This window comes from Tenrec ecaudatus, chromosome 1 (assembly GCF_050624435.1).
Source record: "Tenrec ecaudatus isolate mTenEca1 chromosome 1, mTenEca1.hap1, whole genome shotgun sequence".
Classification (NCBI taxonomy): domain Eukaryota; kingdom Metazoa; phylum Chordata; class Mammalia; order Afrosoricida; family Tenrecidae; genus Tenrec; species Tenrec ecaudatus.
The window spans coordinates 252,267,149-252,288,188 of record NC_134530.1 but is presented as its reverse complement, the minus strand read 5'-3'; the positions used below and the strand labels follow the sequence as shown (position 1 = coordinate 252,288,188).

The 21,040-nt window shown below is 41.8% G+C and overlaps 1 protein-coding gene across 1 annotated transcript in view; it reads left to right on the top strand.

The window, feature by feature from the left end:
- The first annotated feature begins 4,167 nt into the window (after positions 1 to 4,167).
- The window catches only part of ADSS2 (adenylosuccinate synthase 2), a 53,533-nt gene continuing 36,660 nt past the window's right edge, over positions 4,168 to 21,040 (top strand). Inside the window, exon 1 of the mRNA XM_075531250.1 lies at positions 4,168 to 4,469. Coding sequence (XP_075387365.1) covers positions 4,287 to 4,469 — 183 coding nt within the window. The 5' untranslated portion in view covers positions 4,168 to 4,286. The remainder of the gene's footprint in view (positions 4,470 to 21,040) is intronic.

The following is a 21,040-nucleotide window of genomic DNA, read 5'->3' as shown; positions in this document are numbered from 1 at the left end:
ACTCTTTATGGGAGTAGAAAGCCTCATATCCCCCCACCCCCAGAAGAGCAGGTGGTTTTGAATTGTTGACCTTGAAACCACTGTGCCACACCATGAATCAGAGCCCACTAAATAGCAGCTGTTTCCTCTTCTTTTCTTTTGTCCGATCGTGAGGTTACAGAATATTGAATTTGCCTTAAGGATCTCTCAGAAGTTTACTCTCATTCTCCCTAACAACTCACCTTGTAAAGACATTTCCTGATATTTGCATACTAATTTACATTTTAAAAATACACTGCCTCACAAGTCATTCAGCTTCAACTACCTGATAGGAATTACCAACTACTTTTATGACATTTACTTTTAGTGTCGCCCTTTCCAGCTCCCCACCCTATCCCTGGTTTTCAGTTCTCATTTCTGCCTCTCCTGCTCTGACAAGAGAAAATAAGACAAATTTAAGAACTCAAAGCGGCTCAACTGTCCTCAGGTCAGTGACATGAAGATCGTAAGACCTGTTTGTATGCAGGAAACAGAACCATGAAGCCCACAGGTGCTTCTGCTCCATTCTACAGGTTTGCTATGAGTTGGAACGGATTAGATTGCAGTGTGTTTGGTAAGGTGAGTTTGACAGTCCTGATTGAGCTGCTCACCTCAAGAACAGCAATTCGAAACCACCAGACGCGCCACGTGAGAAAGATGAAGATTTCCACTCCCATAAAAAGAAATTCCTGTTGGAGACCCTCAGGGGTAGTTCTGCTCTGTCCGATAGGATCATTTTGAGTCAGTATTGACTCGATGGCGTTGAGTTTTATTTTTTATTTTAAATCAAAACCTCCACCCGGCCTTCACTCGCTATCTGAATCCATTGGAAACTAGGTGGAAGTAAGGGATAGGTCGCTGGTGCTGGTATCGGTGAACCGGAAGGCGAGTTGGTGCCATGACCAAGCGGGTGAAACTGGGTGTCCTTCTGCTGTGGCCTCCCAAAGTGCTCCTGGACACGTGGGGTGCTCACTGCCAATCAGCCCCGGGGGACGCTGGGGAGACACCCCCCAACCCAGGGGTGTGGGACGCCCTCTCTACCTCCACACAGCAGAGCATCTGCAGCTGAGACACAAAAGCAGCAGCGCCGCTCCCCTGGCCTCCATGGCGTCGGCTGAGCCTTGGCCAACTGCCTGCACCGTTCCCAGACCAGCCGCGCGCCCTGGAGTGCAGACGCTTGGATGGGAAGCGTCTGAGGATGTTTTCCATCCAGACAAAGGATGTGTGAACCTGCGTGTGGGCAGGCACTCGGCTCCCTGGACTGTGAGGATGCAAACAGGCTTGAAGCACTGCCGGTTAAAAAACAAACCCCTTGCTGTGGAGTCTGTCTCACTCATGCCGACCCCTGAGTGTGTGTATGAAGAGAACTAGGCGCCACTGGGTTTTTAACAGCTGGTTTTCAGAGGGAGCTGGCCAAGGTCAAGGTGCCCCTGTGTATACTGAACTCCCAACCTTTCAGTTAGCAACCAGTATCTATAGCGGTTTGCATTCCACCCAGAGGCTCCTACCTTTTCTGCAGTGAAATAGCAAGCGTACTACAAAAAAAAAAATTCTAGTTGACTTAATGAAGGTGACACTTTAGTGTATCTTTGAACCAAAGCTTTGTTGTGACTACAAGTGTGTAACCACTGCAGTAACAAAAATACACTTGCCTAAGGGGTAGATAGTAATAAGGACACATTGTTTACTTGAGCAGTAATGTATGTTTATTGAGCACCTACTAAAGCCTCAACATTAACTTGTGCACTCTAGTACAAAGAACTATGACAGTATCCTTGCTAACAAAGTGTTTATAATCTTATGGTAAAGCCAAGTAAAACATCAAAGTTATTACATAATATTGTAATTTCTCAGTTTACTTCCTTTTTGTTATAATCATGACTTCTTTATTTTGTTTAAGTGGTGAATTACTTTTTTAAAAAACATTTTATTAGGGGCTCATACAACTCTTATCACAAGCCATACATACATCAATTGTGTAAAGCACATCTGTACTCTCCGTTTACTTATTGAGGTAGTTAGTTTATTGTACCAACCTGGCCGATAAACACATGTGGGGTTGATTGAAGGGCAGAGGGATAAATGGCTTGGTGAGCCTCGCCTTTCTAGTTCTAGGGTTTCTTGCTCTGTGGTGGTCGGAGCAGGGTGCAGCTGCCTTAGCCAGTTCCCTGCTTCAGCTGGCAAGGCTCACCTCCTGCAAGACATCCCAAGGAGAAGCTGCATGGACCTACCGCAATGCAGCCCTGGGCGCTGGAGCAGCCGTGTGGAGAGCCCTGCCAGTGCTGAGATGCTTACAAATTCATTGACTCGGCTTTCCTCCTGCAGTTGGCATCATAGTGTGTGTTTTGTGGGATGGAAGAGGACTTTGTAGATTGGTGTTGGACATATGGGTTAATGTTGGACTTGTGGGCTCCGGCATCACTGGGTTGGGATATTTTCTTGATGTGCACTTACCCTTTATGTCAAACTCTCTCATACATATGAGTTTCCGTGGAGTGGTTTCTCAAATGGACCCAGACTCACACACTTATCTTCAGCTCAAATATGTGACTCCCTGAGTGCTGCAATTATGTACTTTTTCAACTTTATGCTAATCAGTGCCCAGCACACTCCTAGATTGCAGTAGCTTCTCAATGTGGATTCACCTAATAAACCATTTTTTCACAATAATAAGCTAAATTGTGTTATATACATTGCCATAGTCAATTCCAAGTTGAGTGACACAAGGCCCAGATTTGAACTGCTCCACAGCCTTTCCAAGACTGTAAATCTTTACAACAGCACGCTGCTACATCTTTCTCCTACAGAGGCTGGTTGGTGTGTTTGAACCACTAGCCTTTTGGTTAGCAATGCAGTGGTTAATTACTGCATCACCAGGAATCATTTGAGATAAACTATAAAATAAAACCCAAACTCACTGCCATCAAATGAATTCCAGCTTGTAAGGACCCTAACAACTCTTTTGGATCTGAGACTGTGTATCTTTACAGGGGCAGACTGCCTCTGCTTTCTCCCTAGGAGTTGTTAGTAGGTTTGAACCAGCAATCTTGTGGTGGCAGCTCAATGCTTACCCTCAGAGCCACCAGGTCTCCTTTTAAAATGTGCTACAGGTTCTATTGAATAAAGGTGAGTGTACACACGATTTGAGGTACTACATATAACAGATTTCATTTCCATTTTGTTTCCCTTAAGCAACTTTTATCAGTTACCTAAAAATATTGTGTTAACTGTAAAATATTGGACAATGTATATTTGAATCCAGCTGCAACTGAAACACTAAGAAGAGAATATATATCGTATGGACATGCATTCTGGATTGTCTAGTACTAATACAGGCCTCACTAAAGCAAAGTTAACCTCATCTTTTACACTGCAGAATCATGTAATGTAAAGAGTGTACATATCACAGTCCTCATTTGGTTATGGACATTAAGAGTGCTTTAAAGTATCTAATATATACTATATGCCATCAGCAAGTCACTCAACCTAAATTTCTGTTAGGGTGTAAAACGGGAGACGGTAGGGCACCTGTTACTCTCAAGATTTTCAAGTCGAATTGTTTTCTACCTCACTGCTTTCCTCCAGTTTCTTTGTGATCTCTATCTCCATCTCTACTTTCACTTCTAGACGTCTCCTTTCTAATTATACCTATTTGCATTTGGAAATTCTTCCTTTGTGTTTTGTGCGCGCTAACTCCTTCTTTTAATAGAAACAAATGATTTCCTTTATTAAAAACGGACGCTTTCAGAGATGGAAGCCTGAGGATGGCGGACACCGAGGTAGCGGAGTACGTCGCGCGGCGCAGAGCGTTGCATGCCGGGAGCAGTAGTTCCGCTCGCCCCCGGCGCCCCGGGGGAAAGCGGAAGGGCGGGTAGGCTGGTGGGCGGGGCCTTCGGGAGGGTGTGTGGCGCGCTGGAAGCCCCGCCCCATTTCCCTGCCTGCTCACCGGTTCTCTCTAGAGTGGCGGGCCAGACCGCGGAAGGGGCGTGGCCTCGGGTCCCAGGTGGCGGCAACTGCTGCCACCAAGGCCTCGCCGCGGGCGGTGCTGCCGAGGCCGGCCTGCGCGGGGCAGTCATGGTCCCTCATTAGGACGGCAGCGGCGGGGCGGGGCCTGGTTGGCGGGTGGCGGCGCGGGTGGCGGCCCGGGCGGGGGCGGGGCCGGCCTCTAGATCCTTCTTCCTCCGCATGTGGCTTGTGGCCGCAGAGCAGTGCAGTTCGTTCACTCTTCCTCAGCTTCTCCTTCGGGCCCTCTTGGCGTCACCGGAGCCATGGCGTTCGCCGAGACCAGCCCGGCAGCAGCATCCATGCCCAACGGCGATTGTGGTCGCCCCAGGGCGCGGCCCGGAGGAAACCGGGTGACGGTGGTGCTCGGCGCGCAGTGGGGCGACGAAGGCAAAGGGAAGGTGGTGGATCTGCTGTCGCAGGACGCGGACATCGTTTGCCGCTGCCAGGTGAGGCGACGGGAAACCGGGCCCGAGATTCGGGGTGCCCGGCTCTAGTGGCTGGGAACTGGGGCCCAGAACCCTAATCTACCGGCCAAAATAAGGTGTCACCTTGAGGCTCTTTTGATGCAAGAGGCGGCGACGTGAAGAATTGGCGGGAGGTCAGGGGCCCCTGCCCTAGAGTCTTGGCTGAGGATTGGGGTGGCGGGGTAGGGGGTGGGGGTGGGTGGGAGCAGCTCTAGAGGAAAACGCGAGTTGATGGGGAGGGCGAGGGAAGCCCTGGAGTTGCAGTTTTAGGTCTCAGGACGGTGTTCAGCCCCATGGATTGGGCAGTGTGTGATTGGTTTCTGGTCGGTTTAGGAAGCCACCGCCGGAGGCCTTCACTTGACTATGGGTGGCGATTTAGTACCGCGGGGGCACCCCCTCACACCAGGCAGCCAAGTGGGATTGGAGTGTTCTCAAACGCACCGAAATCCGGACCCACCACTCCCTCACCTGCAGGCCCTGAGCTCGCAGAGATTGACTTCCTCCTGACCGGTTTGTTGACATCAAAACCCACAGTTGGCCTTTGGGCTACTTTAAGGGCCTCGGTGTTGCTTGTTCATTTTTCACCGGTTACCCCATCCATTAAGGAGAGATTATTTGTTGGTCCAAGCGGAAGAAACCCTTGCCCAGTTAAAAGAGTAAGTAAGGCAAGTAACATGGATATCAAATCAGCTGTTTAGAAATACACGGTGTTGGGGTAACATTGAAAGTGAACTTTAGGGAAATACAGTGGTTATGTGCTTCCTACTGGGAGACACGTGGTTTTCTGTGTACGCTTTCCTCTTATTTGTTCTTTGCTTTTAAAGGAGCATAGAGGCCTTTGTAAAAGTTCTCAAACAGTTGTCCCCAGTTTCAGCGTTTGAGCAATCCCACTTCCAAAGCAACATGTAACATCTGAGAGTGACTGCTGTCTCATTAGATTGCGAGAATATTTCTTGTTCTTGAATGTACTGTATAAAGTGAGGATGTTTTAGCAAGTTAGTAGGCTCACTTTCTACTTAAACTTGAGTACCATCTAAGTATCCAGAAACAAGGATATTTCAGTTCCATTTAGAAAACAAAACAAAACATTACCATGGAGTCAATTCTGACACTTAATGACCTTATATAGGATTTCCCAGACTGGAGATCTTCACAGGAGTAGACAATCTCACCTTTTCCCTGAGGCTTACACAGCTTCAGTTAGCAGCCCCAAACCCACAGTGACACCTGTTACATGAAAAGCTAAATGGAAACAATTCCCTTGATTTGCCCTGTTTTCTGCAAACACATCCACCTTCCCTTGACACCCATTACTTGGCTAGGATAGCGCTTGCATCAATCTCCTATTCTCCTTACCACCACCTTCTTCCCTTACAGCTTCTACCCTCCAAACAACACACTTAGTAGCACTCTTAACGGTATGGCCATTGCATTCCTGCGTCCACACTACTTTCAGGGGCTGTTCCCAAAGCCTGGTTTCCACCTTCCATTTATCCTAAAATCGAATATGGCCATGCTGTGGGGAAGAAGGATGGGATTATCTTAGGTAAAAGGGGAGAGAGGCTGAGGCCTGCTTGACTCCTATATTTCCTGACACTCCCTTTACCTGGAAATAGTAATGATCAGGTTGAACTACATTATGGGCTGTAAGTAGGTTCTGAATGGTCCCTAATTTTAATATCCCTTTGAAGAATGTTAGCAGTAGTGTGAAAATTGGAGAAGACATTAATGTATCATATGACCGTTATCCTGGAGGTCATGAACCATTGTGACCCGATGCCCTTTGAGAACCTAGATAAGCGATTCAGAAAGAGCCGATTTGGGCTTTTAAGGAAATGTTAGCTGTAGACAGTGGAGAGGCCATTTTGCACACTTGTTCGGTCAGCTATCTCCATCTGTACATTTTTCCTTATTGCCTTCCCTATTTTAACACCCCTCCCCCCATGCTTTTTAAGAGCCATCATTACTGTGATTGTAGTTAGTCTTGTCCCCAAACTCACTGCCATCGAGTTGCTTCCACCCCAGGGTGACCCTTTGGAACAGGGTGGACCTGCCCCTGTGGGTTTCTGGGACTGTCACTCTACAGGAGCAGAAAGCCTTGTCTTTGTCCTGCAGAGCAGCTGGTGTTTCAAACACTTGACCTTGCAGTTAGCAGCCCTACCCATAACCACTACACCAGGACTCCGGTCGTTAGTCCTGTTAGTGAACTGTATGTAATAGATTGAAGCATGCATCTTTTATCGTTCACCTTTAGTTGATACTAGTAAGCTAACATTTACCTGATGAAGTTCTCCTGGCACATAAGAATAAACAGGGTATGTGTTTTAAGTTCCTAATGTTTGTTTACAGAACTAGGAGAAGCCAATATTAGGCAGATATTATAAACTCGGTGGCCTAGTGTGATATTTCAAGCTTTGTGTGCTGTTGGAAATTTGTTCTTTGTTAGAATTTAGTTTCCCCCCCCCCCCAGAATTCATGCCATGAGCTCTAACTTTATCCAGTATTATTTATCCAAAAGTAGTATAACAATGAAATCATCATTAAATAAGGAGTTTCATAAACTTTCTTGTCTAAAATAGTGTGTTTTTTAAAAAAGTAACTATATATTTTTAATATGTAAAATGCCATTCTGGAAAGAATAGAAGCAAAATTAATGGTATATTCATCAATATAGCACTTAAGCCATACATCTTTCAGAGTCTAAATTACTGGGCAGTTATTTCTAACTTGCTTAGGTACTCTAGATCCATAAATAAGTGTAAAGGACTGCATTAAAGGACAGCCACTGCTGACACTTCATTTTTAAATAAGTGTTTTAAGCAAAGTAGAATTATATATAGGACCAATTTGAGACAAAGTTAACAACAAAGTTGATTGAGTATCTCTACAAAGGGACCATTTAACCCTGGAATTGAAAAGATAGGACTTGTATCTACAAGGCACTTAGTTTAGTGGAGCCAGCATGGGGATGGGTTCAGGCAGTCCCTGGGCTAAACAAGCAAAATCTGTTCCTGAGAGTGACTAAGTATCATAGATAATTCGAAACAGTTGCATATAGTTCTTATTTAATCTTCAGTAAGACTTAGAAGCTCCACGTGCAACATGTGATGATGATAGTGGTGAATGTGTTGGAATAGGGGTTGATTCAGCTGTTTCATACATAGTGAGGGTGGATTTATGTAACATTAAAGGGCAAGTCATCCCCCGGATCTTCATAAACAAGGGGAATTACTCTGTATGTGCTCCTAGATGGGCAGAGGAGCAATTAGTTCTCCCTGAAAGATTAGAGAAGGGTGTTGTTAACTGTATGTTGGCTACTCGTTTGACCTAAACTCATAGGAACCAGAACACAAATGGGATCAGAACCTTGTGATCCATAGGATTTTCATTGGCTGATTTCTTTTCTAGTAGATCTCCAGACCTTTCTTCTGAGCCCCACTTAGCTAGAAGCTCCACTGAAACTTATTGAGTGTTGCAGCAACAAGCACTGTCTGAGTGGTGCTTCCTTTATTTTATTGAGAAGAAAGTGTAAAGATGTTAGTTATTGGCGGTTTTACCAGATCTTCAGGGCTTTATTGTTCTTAGAGAAAGATAGCTTGGTGGTCTTGATTATAATGAGACATGAAATTGCCTATAATCTGGAATGGTTAGAACAATATTACTTTGTGGTTTTGGCAGGTTTTAAAGTCAACATAAAGAAGAAATACTAAATTTTAAAAGAAATATTAATTAAAATTAATTATAAAGGGAAAATGCTCAGGGCTTCAAGACATTTGTGAGAAAATTCCATTGTCTTTTAATTTCCATAAGCTTTGAAGTCCCATCTAATTTGCTGTAGAAACATGTTACCATAAAAATAAAATCAGTGAAAAAACCTTACTAAGTTCTTTCTAGATTCGGGTATCCAGTGAAGACTCTGAAACTGTGGTTGTCAAAAGGGAGACTACTAGTAAGTGATAAAGGAGAATAGAAGACAAACCATACAACAAACATCTTGTCTCCTTAAAATAGGAAGAGTGAATACAAATTCAAAAGAAATAGCATCAGTAATATTTAATGCCTTGATTTTGGATGCTTAAAAACATTGCCAGCCTGTTTCCCATATTTTTGAAGATGGTAAGAAATTAACATTTAATGGGAAACCATTCTTCCAGGTTTATAGACAATTGCTATTTTTCTATTTTCTGACTATTGTGACTATATATATATATATTTAATTGTTTTATTAGGGGCTCATACAACTCTTATCACAATCCATACACACATCAATTGTGTAAAGCACATCTGTACATTCATTGCCGTCATCACTCTCCACTTAAGCCCTTGGCATCAGGTCCTCATTTTTTCCCCCTCCCTCCCCACTTTTCCCTCCCTCATGAGCCCTTCATAATTTATAAATTATTATTTTGTCATATCTTACACTGTCTGACGTCTCCCTTCACCCACTTTTCTGTTGTCCGCCCCCCAGGGAGGAGGTCACATGTAGATCCTTGTAATCGGTTCCCTCTTTCCAACCCACTCTCCCTCTACCCTCCCAGTATTGCCACTCACACTGCTAGTCCTGAAGGTATCATCTGTCCTGGATTCCCTGTGTTTCCAGTTCCTATCTGTACCTGTGTACATCCTCTGGTCTAGCCAGTCTTGCAAGGTAGAATTGGGATCATGCTAGTGGGGGGTGGAGGGGGAGCATTTAGGAACTAGAGGAAAGTTGTATTTTTCATCGGTGCTACATTGCACCTTGACTGGCTCGTCTCCTACCCCAGACCCCTCTGCAAGGGGATCTCCAGTGGCCGACAAATGGACTTTGGGTCTCCACTCTGCACTTCCCCCTTCATTCACTATGGTAAGTTTTTTTTTGTTCTGATGATGCCTTATACCTGATTCCTTCGACACCTCGTGATCGCACAGACTGGTGTGCTTTTTTTCATGTGGGCTTTGTTGCTTCTGAGCTAGATGGCCACTTGTTCACCTTCAAGGCTTTAAGACCCCAGACACTATACCTTTTGATAGCCGGGCACCATCAGCTTTCTTCACCACATTTGCTTATGTACCCATTTGTCTTTGGCTGTACAGTAGTATGTGTTCAAGTCAGGTAAAGTAAGCCCTTCCACTGTGTCCTTCTTGAGGAGTTCCCTGCTAATTCTGGGCTTTTTCCCTCTCCATATGAAGTTGGTAATCAGTTTTTTTCATTTCTTTCAAGAAAGATGAAGGCAATTGCATCAGGATTGCATTAAACTTATATAGTGCCGTTGGCAGAACTGACATCTTGACTATATTGAGTCTTCGAATCCACGAGGATGGAATATTCTTCCATTTGTTGAGGTCGCTCTCGGTTTCTTGTAGCTTTCCCCGTATAGCTCTTTTGTTCTTTTAGTCAGGTGTATCCCTAGACATTTCTGTTTGTATTTGGCTATTGTGAAGGCTACCACCTTTTTGATCTCCTCTTCTGTGGCCTTACCCGATATGTATAACAGTCCGATGGACTTCTGTTTATTGATCTTGTATCCTGCCACTCTGCCAAACTCCTCTATTGCTTCCAGTACTCCCCTTGTGGAATTTTTGGGATTTTCCATATACAAAAATCATATCATCTGGAAATAACAATAGTTTCACCTCTTCCTTCCCCAGAAGAATACCTTTGATGTCTCTTTTTTGCCTTATGCTGTTAGCTAAAACCTCCACCACGATATTAAATAAGAATGGGGACGAGGGGCATCCTTGTCTGATCCCCTTTTTCAGTGGGATTGTATTAGTCTTTTCTCCATTGACTTCAACGTTGGCTGTTGCTTTTCATATATAACTTGTATTGTCTTGAGGAATTTTCCTTCCATTCCTGTCTTCTCAAGTGTCTTAAACAGGAATTGGTATTGGATGTTGTCGAATGCTTTTTCCACATCTATCGATGTTATCATGTGGTTCTTATAGTTTTTCATGTCAATGTGACGAATAATACTAATGGTCTTTCTATGTTGAACCATCCCTGCATCCCTGGTATGAATGAATTCCACTTGGTCATGGTGAGTTATTTTATGTACTTTTGTATTCTGTTGGCTAGTATTTTGTTAAGGATTTTTGCATCGATGTTCATTAGGGATATTGGTCTGTAGTTCTCGATTCTTATGGGATCCTTGCCTGGTTTTGGTATCAGAGTTATACTAGCTTCATAGAAGGAGTTCGGGAGTTTGCCATCTTTTTCTGTGTTCTGGAAGAGTTTGTGTAGGATTGGTGTTAGTTCTTCCCTAAATGCTTGGTAGAATTCTCTAGTGAAGCCATCTGGTCCAGGGGATTTTTTTGTTGGTAATCCCTTGATAACCTTGTCATGACTATATTTTATATTGTTTATGGTATTTTCCAAGGGCATTCACTCAATGCCATTGTAATGACTCTTTAGGGCAGAGTAGAGCTGCCTCTTTAAGGTTTCGAGGCTGTAAATCTCTATAGGAGTATACAGCATCATCTTTTTGCCAAGGAGTGGCTGGTGAGTTCAAACTGCTGACCTTGCAGTTAGTAGTCCAATGTGTAATATACTATGCTACCATATGTAGTTAAATTTTACTTTCTTTGATTATTATGCTTTCCCAACTAGAAAATAAATTTACTGAAAAAGTGGGATTTCTCCTAGTTTTTCTTTCATAGCACCTAGCATGATGTAAAGCCCTACAAATGTTTCTAGCATGGCTGGACCACCCCAAGAAATTTTTAGAAAATCAATTAACCTCTTACTGTAAATTATTTTAACATCTAGAGAATCTTGTTTGTTGACCTGAATTGGGCAGAATTTCCAGTATTCCTTGAATTAATAATTGGTATTTAGTCTCTGCCTTTTGATATTTAGTCTTTTAACTACTTTTTTACATTGTATCATTTTGTTGGAAAGCTGGTTATTTTTGTTAAAGTCTTCTTATATGTGTGCAGAAATAGATAACTGCTCTTTTTATTCTCTTATTTCTCCTTAGTATGTTTCAGTTGAATGCTGCCATGTAGTTCTAGTAAATTGTTTTCTCTGCTGTGGTTGGTAGATCTTAAAGTGTGGCCTATGAAGATGTCATAGATTATTCGCTACTTAATTCTGCTTTATTAGAATATATGAAACACTAGCATCTCTACTTTTAAAAAAGTTTTCAATAAACCATTTTATTTGGGGGCTCATACAGCTCTTCTATCAATCCATAACATCCATTGTGTCAAGCACATTTGTAGGTATGTTGCCATCATCCTTTTCAAAACATTTTCTCTTTACTTGAGCCCTTGGTGTCAGCTTCTCATTTTTCCCCTCCCTCTCCCATCCTCCCACCCTCATGAACACCCCCCCCCCTGTTTGGTAGCCAATGAAGATTTATTTATTTTTTGATTAAAAATCATTTTATTGGGAACTCTTACAGATATAATAACAATCCATAGTTAAATCATATCAAGCAGTATTGTACAATTTCTACTATAGTCAGTTTCAAGCCACCTTCTTGGACTTTTATTCCCTCTTCCCCTCCAGGAACCTTTATTTTAATTTCATTTTTACTGCATCTTACGCCATCCAATATTTCCATTTATGTACAATTCTGTTGTTCTCTCCCCTCAAATGGGGTTATACAGCCATCAGTGCTGTCAGCTGCTCTCCCTTTCCCCTTTTCTCCCCCCTCGCTTCCTGTTCCGTCAGGGAACCATTACTCCTGTTACTGTTTCTGAAAGCGTCTCTGTCTTGGCTTTCATATATTAAATAATCTTAGTTATATGAATCAACATACACAAGTCTAGCATGATTAATGAGGTAAAAGAAATAAAAACCATAATAGTAAGGGGAGGAAATATTAAAGAACTAGAAGATAGTTGTGTGGTTCATCAGTGCTATACTGCACCCTTCTATGGGGCCCTTCTGAGAGGGCCTGTTCAATTAATTTGCAGGTGGGTTTTGGGTCTCCACTACCTCCACATACCTTCACATTGATTTGGTTGCTTGGTTTTGAACTTCTGATACTTTTTCCTTTTGACACCTCATGATCACGCAGGCTGGTGTGCTTCTTCCTTGTGGGCTTTGCTGCTTCCCTGCTAGGTGGCAGCTTGGGTTGACTACAAGCCTTTAAGATTATCCTTTAATAGGTGGGCACCATTATCTTCACCACATTTGCTTATGCACCCATCTTGTCTTCAGCAATCATGTCAGGAAGGTATCATACAATGTCACATTATTGGAACAAACCGTTCTTGTACTGAGGAAAGATTTAAGTAGAGGCCCAAAGTCCATCTGCTTCTTTGTTGAATTTGCATTTATATACATATATAAACAAATATACCTACATTTAAATAATGATCCTGTATATGTTTACATACATAAATATATGCACATATAGATATATGTTTTTTCTTTTGGCTTCTTTCCTCTTTTTATTTTTTCTTTTCTCCTCCACTATCATGTTTACCCATCGTTCACCTCTCAGTAATTCCTGTCAGATACAATTCTATTAATCAGACATAACCAGAAAAGCAACATTTTCCTTGCCATCCATTTTAGCACCCCTTTTTATTCCCCTGTACCCATCTTTATTGGCTCACGGTTTCATACCCCTGCCTCCAACCCTTCCCATACCCCCAGGAATTGTTGGTCTTATTGCTGTCTGCATGGGATTGCCTATCCTGCCTATTTTATATAGATGAACACAAAAAAGAACATACAAGTCACAAGTCTATCAGGAATCCTGACACAGAGCAGATGAATATCTCCATTGAGAGAAAGACATGTTATAATCCACCATTCCAGTTCCCTTTTCTTTCAGAGATCCATATACCCGTTTGTTCTTCAGCATTCATGTCCGAAAGGCAGACATCCTAAAAGCCCTCATTGTTATACCTGCAGTCAGGAATGGAGCAGTCTATTGCCCTCCACTTCCTCCCTTAAACCTTTAGTGTAGGAATCAGATTTCTCCCAAGTTGTCTTCCCCAAATATCTGCTTGCTAAACATGGCAAATGACTATATACTTCAAGGTTAATGAAAGTAGGTCAGAGGTTATTCTCCCTAATGACTATTGATCATCTAGAGCAATCAGGCTGTATAGTCTGTCCTACCCTAAGTAGAGCCCACTCCTCTTCTTTTTTTAAACCATTTTACTGGGGGCTCATACAAGAGCCCACTCCCTTCCGATAAGGATAGTAGTAGATTGTTTCCCTGTAGGAAAACCCTGGGAGGTCAAGCCCATTCAAGGGTGACCAAAGTTAGGCTGCCATCAGGAATCTAGGGTCTGCCCTTCTTGTCACATATACACCTCTAGTCCATCCCCTTCCTATTATGTGTACATCCCTAGCTCATCCCCTTCCAGTTACGCTTATGCCCATTGTATATCCCCCTCCTATTGCCTGTATTACCTACTGTACAACCCCTTCCTGTGATGTATGTCTTTACCTACAATTAGGTGGCATGCACGCCGTCAAAGATATATAAGCCTTGGTTAGCAATAAATCTCTCTCCTGCCTCTCTCTCTTGCCCTCCTGTCTCCCATCTCCACGTGGACCACCAAGAGGAGCGGAGGTGAGCATGCTACCATGAAATGTGTCTGACTCCGTTATGTTACTCTCTCCTATTTCTCCATGACTTTATTATAATATATATAGATATAGTTTGACCGTACAATTGTGCTTACTGAACCTGTGATTAGTTGTGGGGGCTGGATTCCCCCACACTTTAGACTTTCGGTGTGGATCTCCTGTGTGTGACCCCTAACCAGTTCGGATGGGGTATCACTGGTCTGTTGCACTCCCCTATTGGTTTGCCTCCAAATGGGCCATTCAGGCAGGCCACTCTCCCTGAACTGTGTCTTCTGGGATGTCCTCTGTAGTGCTGCTATCTAGGGAGAGGCCAGCCCTGCAGTCATCTCTGGGAGTGAGCTGTTCCAGGCAAGAACATTACCCTAGGATGGGCACACTGGAATAAAGTCTACCTTGCTCTGTTTCCTGTGGACATATAAATAATCCCCTCCTCTTGGGTGGGTTTGTGCCCTGGCACCCCCACCCCCTTGCCTCTTTTTACTTTCCCACCCCTCTCAGGGCCTTAAAGGCATATTGGTGGTGGGTGGGGGGAATGCCTTTCAGCACAGTTTTTGATGACATATGAATCTGTTTGTCATCATTGGTTTGGCTCATGTCAGAGTATCTGGTTCTCAGCCTGGCGATTGTGTGTTGTGTGCGTTTCCCCTTATGCCCATTCTGCTATTTGGATATACCTCAGTGGACTCATATTGTACTTGACCTTTTGTGTTTGGCTGACTTCATTCAGCATAATGTCCTCCAACTCCTTCCGTGAGCATCCTCTCTACTTTTGACACATGATTGTTTAAGTGATATGAGACCATCTCAGTGTTGTTTTAAGTGTCTCTCCGAAAAACTGTTGCCTATAAAAAAATCTGGAATGAAGCTGTACATTGATATTGACTTAATATCTTAGTATTTAAACTGGATATAAATTTAACTATATAATTTTGGGGATTATAAGATTTTTACCTTCTATCGCTATGAAAAAGGTACCTAATACGTGAAGATTGATGACTTAAATAGGAAAAAGCATATTGTATTCCCCGCTGCTGGGAAGCAATGGGAAGAAGAGAGGGAATTCCCAAGGCTACTCTGACTACAGTTTCTTGACACGGAAGCACTTTTAATTACATGTACTTTAATTCATTATAATACAATTCTACTTAGAAAATAGGAGACCCATGAGAATTTTAAAAACAGGATTTTTAATCTATATATCAAGTTGTTTATAATTCTTATAAAGGTAGGGTTTTATTAATGGCAGAAAGCTTTCTTTGATTTTGAAACTGCATTAAATTTCAGGGTGTTTTAAAGGAAAATTTAAAAATGGAATTTAATAACTAATGGTGAATCAATAGTTTATTCATTTTTCTTTTGGGTTGTACATTTCCTCTTCATGGCGGTGACTCTAGTAAGTGTGTCTATTAGCATTTAGTACCTAGAATGTAAAGCTTCTCAATTAGGAGTTAAAATCCTATAAGGTAACAAAACACCCATTTCCGAGTCGCTATACTAAGGCAATTTAAAATATAAAATAAAGATGCCTGAGGTTTTCATCATTTGTGTGGCATTTACATGTGTATGAGATCGGAAAGTAATCACAATAATGTAAGGTAAAGCTTGCATTTTTTAAGCCTTGAGAAGATAACGGAGCTGGGCATTTGGATGTCTTTACTAAAAAGGAATTCAGATACCCTGTGTGTGTTTTCTCTTCCTAGCTTGTGTATCTGGTTACCGCTGAATAGTTCAATTTGATCAACTTACAGGTAGTAACCTCACCCGCTCTTCTTTGGAATCGTGTTCATTTCAGTTACATGATTCTGTTATTGCTGTGGATTGACAGTGCTTTCGTTTTGGTGATTAGAGAGACTTCATCTGGTAAAGAAGATGCAGACTTTACAGCCTTTATGGAGAAAGCAACTTAGTAATGAACATTACTTGTTGGTTGTTAGGAAACTTGGAGATTCTGGGACAAGACACTCTTGACTTCTTGATTGATCTCATTTTGAGCTCAGTGATCACAGTACAGTGTTCATGTTTTCAGAACCAGAAGGTCATAGGAAAGACAGACTGTTATAGAGGAGGACTAAAACATTGAAGTGCCCCAAAACATGCCTTATGGGTGTGGGTGTAAAGTTGTTGGCCCCTGACTCCTGCTGGAGAAGAGATGTCGTTGTTTCAAGTTCATGGTGCTACACTGCCTTCATCTTGATCCCAACAGGAACACATTAAGTAGAGAAGGAGGAGGGTAGTGATTCTGGGAAGGGAAAAACCTAGTGGCACACCATGTTAAGCATAAGGAATCATTGTTACAGAATAGTGAATGCCATTCCTTCCCTTTTAAATTAGTGACTATTAAGTGTGTGTTTTTTGGCCTCACCTAGACTAAAGGAGTTTCTTAATGAGAAACACATACCCACATTTCCCAATCCAAATTTTTGTTCTAGAGTTGAACTTGACAGGCTCTGATTCCAAGGAGCCATGAAAAAAATATCAAAATCAAAACACATGTCTTCGGATTAAACTCAAATTAGAAAGATAAAAATATATGTGGAAATACTGCAGACAGTTGCAAAACAACAAAATAATATTACCCTTGTGTCCTGTGGTACCATGTCTTTTAGAGGAAGGATTACCCTTGGTAACTTAAATGCTGTTACCATCCTGCAGTGATCATTTTTATATTCAGTTATCACTGGTACAGGATGTGAACTCAGCAAGATAGGTCCAGACTGTGTGGCCGTGCTTTTGTTTGGTGAGTCGTTTGGATCTTTGTGAGCAATGGAAAAGGCAAGATGGGAGGACTAGGTGTGAGGGAGAGTAGGACTGCCAGGCCCCGGGTGACGTGAAAGTAATTCAGAACTGCAGCCTTTCTCTGAAGGATGCACGCTCTGCAAGATAGCAGCATCCCCCGACTTCTTTTCTACTCAAAAGTCAACCTCTCAAGAGAGAATCTGATTGGTGCAGGTTGAATCAGACCTCCTCTGGTTAAGTTAATCACTGTGGCCAGATGAATGATTACCAAGATTTGCAAAGTAAGGGAAAATAAGAGGGGCTGGACATATCAAAGCTATAGATGACCTGGACTTTCTTTCACATTAGAAAATAAGAAATGCAATAATACTTCTGGGTTGTGCTTGCTTGTAAATTGTTTCCAAAACAGTTAAACTGTGTAGACTTCTAATGTTGTTTTATATGAAATTATTAGGATTTAAATAGGGTTTTTTGTTTGTGTATCTTTCAAAATTGAAAATGTTTAAAAAGAGATTCTAAAATAAGGATGTTTTCCATATTGGCATTTTTGATCTGAAAAACAACACTGATCCTCATAGCCTTTTTCATCTCATGAAAATGAATAATTAGCACATTCTATTTATATGGAACATCACAGCCATGGCAGCTCCAAGGTTACTTAGCTCAACTGTTAACCAAGAGGAGTGGGAGGTTTGAGCCCACCAGCCACTCCAAAGGAGAAAGACGTGTCAGTCTGCTTTGAAGTTGTGGGGGCAGTTCTGCTCTTTCCTTACAGGCTTGTTGTGAGTTGGAATCGATAACAACTGGTTTCATTTGGTATAGTACATACAACTGTGATAGACGTATTTATTACAGGCTACATGTGTGACTGGGATTATAGCTGTAATGGGAATTTAGCAAAACAGCAAGAAGTTGTGCCAAGTAACTATATATATACATATATATGTGATATGTATATATATGTATATGTGTGTATATGTATGTATGTGTGTGTATGTGTATGTATGTATATATATAGAAACAAGCGTGGCTTGAGGGGAAATGTATATCCCAGTTAAAAGTAGAAGGAGCTCTGGTAGTGTAGTGGGTTATGAGTTGGGCCGCGAACCACAAAGTGAGCAGTTTGAACCCACCTACCACTCTGAGGGAGAAAGATGAGGTTTTCTGCTTCCGTTAAGATAGTCTCACAGACCCATTCTCAGAAACTGTCCTACAGAGTCACTGTGAGTCAGAATCAACTCAATGACAGTAAAAGTAGATATAAGTGTGTGTGTGTTCCCAATATACTCTCACTCAAGATAATTCCAACCTCTTTATCTACTCCAATTTCAATTAGTGGCTTTGAACTTCTAATTAGCAGCCCAATGGGTAACTAACTCACTACGCTACCTGTGTGTGTACCCAAATAGTAGATATGTATTTCCAAATATTTATATAATCCATCATATCTCCCCAGTATTATTATAAAGAATTGGTAAACATGATTAAATATATTCGCGTCCTGGAGCATACTCTATAGATCTGCCCTTGTGAGAAGCAACTTCGTCACAAATTTGGAAATATGCACATGATACATTAGGGTCACTATGAATCAGAACTAATGAGATGGCAGTGGATTGGTTTGTTAGGAAAGAAGGTGAGGTGGTGGCTAGCATTGATGCTCTTCATATATGAAACCTCTTTATTTTGCTATGTGTTTATACATAAGACCCTTCCTTGTACTAGGAAAAATTGAGATCGATTTTGCAAAGATCATATAATTATGTTCTAGGTCACTTCTTCCAAATAGACACTTCAAATTTGATGCTTTATCGTATTTTATGAAATATGAGGATAAGTCAGAAGTATTGCTCTAAGGCCACAGAATCCTTTTTTATTAAACAAAAAATCAAAATATGAATATATTAGTTTCTCAACATATCTTCTATCTAGGTATATACACTTCTGATGGTGGTATTTCCATCTCTAACCTTCCTTAATGAGTTCTGTGATCATCAGATTAAACTAAGTCAAAATGGCAGTTTGGCATCCTCGGGGGCCTCAAATTGTGTCCCTTTACAGTGTTCTTTTGAGTTTTAGGAACAAAAAGAAGTCTGAAGAGTAAGATCAGGGATGTGGGGTGGATGGGGTAAGGTTTCCCAATGAGGTTGTCGGTCAGCCCTGGCTGCCCATGAAGAATGATTACATGCAATTGTTGTGATGGAAACAATTTCCTCCGCAGAACTTTCCTGACCATTCCTGGGCAGTGCAATTTATCATTTTCTTAAAACTCCTTCAGAATAAGCCCTTGGGTCCGTCCTGTTGCCTTTGAGAAAATCTATCAAGATTACCTCTCTGAGAGCTCTTAAAAAACCTGTTGCCGTAACCTTATGAGCTTACTTGTCTGCCTTGAATTTAACTGGCCCTGCCGATCCCCGCAGAAGCCACTGTTTTCATGGGGCCTTGCTCTCTGGACTGAATTGGTATACCTAAGACTCCTTCCTGGTTCCAATTTGTTATGTACACTTGTCGTTGTCCATTTCGATCTTGGTTGAAATACAGATGGAAACAGCAGCTCCTTGAACTAGTTCATCTTCAAAGCCGCGTTTTGGGCGCTCATCCAGACCAAAGCTTGCTGAGGCCAAGCTTTTCACTCAACATTTAAAGTGCCAGCCTGAAAAAGAGGACCTGATGCAAGGGGCTTAAGTGGAGAGCAAATGCCTTGAGAAGGTTTGGGGCAGGGAATGTATGGATGTGCTTTATACAATTGATGTATGTATATGTGTGGATGGTGATAAGAGTTGTATGAGTCCCTAATAAAATGTAAAAAAAGAAAAGAGGAGAAAAAAATGATTAAGGCAAAGACTGTACAGATGTGCTTTATACAATTGATGTATGTATATGTATGAACTGTGATAAGAATTGTATGAGCCCCTAATAAATGGTTAAAATTAAAAAAAAATAAAGTGCCAGCCTGCTTGAGACCTCCTCGTCCGTAGCTATCACAGCAGTGGTGATCCCACTCTCTTCTTCCACCAGTTTCTAGCCTCAGTCACAGTTTCTTCAGTCTTCGAGGTTGATGGTTGCCCTCTTGTGGTTCATCAGAGACTGTTTCCCTAATCACAGAAGTTTAGGATGAAAAAGCCTTATATTGCCCTGCGAATTAGAGTAAAGAATTGTTTACAGTGAAGGAAATTGAAGAAAACAACCCATAAAAACAAGAATTTTCTGTAGTGAGTTATTTTAAGAAAATTAAGTTAAAGTCAATATGCTCTTTTGGTGTATTATGTTTTAGGATTATATCAGGGTGGATGGTAAATTTACACACATGTAAAATACTGTGTACTAGATCCTTTGTGGAAACATTGTAATAACAAAAAATGCCTTTCAATTTAATAAATTGTACACTCATGCACACAAGAATACAATGCAACAGTTAAGAGGATGATTATGGAATAAGCAATAAGTTTATTGAGTGAAAAAAGCAAGCAGCATATGCATTGTTTGCTACCACTTATATAGATGAAATAAGACTGTATGTGTCTTTATGTTTAAATTACTTCTGAATCCTCAGTAACCTTGTACCTCTTATGATTTGACTTTTCATATTGATTATGCATATGCTAACTTTATAAAGTCAAAGATTCATCATAGGTAGATAGTATGACTCAGCTTTAGAGATCCCTTGTCCTAATTGTAATATTTTAGCCCAAGTTGAGTAGGTTCCAGAGACCTGTCACTTACCAGTCTCACAAGAGAGTTTTATAAATTGATAAATTAGAACCTCAAGATAACCAATATTTGGGGGAATGTAGTTACCATATATACTCGTGAATAAACTGAGTTTTTCAGCACAAAAAATGGGGTCAGTGGTACCCCAGTGAGGTATAACATTCAAAGCCCCGCTGACACTGCAGGGCTTTGAATGTTTGTTTACTCACATCTAACCAATCAGAGCCGTCCTATGACATGGACGGCTCCAATTCGCAGAAGCACCCGTAGTGATCACTTATGCCAGCAGCTGAACTGGTAGGATGTGTCTGTGGCTGCGCTCCATCTCTCCCCTCTGGTCTCTGTGTTAATTCACATCCTGCATCCCCCACCTACACGGACTTCCCCCCACCCCCATCCTCCCTGCTAACACGTCATGGGGGGGGGGGGAACATTACCATGAAAGTTCTTTTTCAAAGTCTTGTTTTTTTATCCTATTAGAAATGGATACTTTTGAATCAAAACGAAAATGCCGGTCATATGAGGCTGGTTTCAAAATGAAGGTTGTGTCAAGAGCAGAAGAGAGCAATAA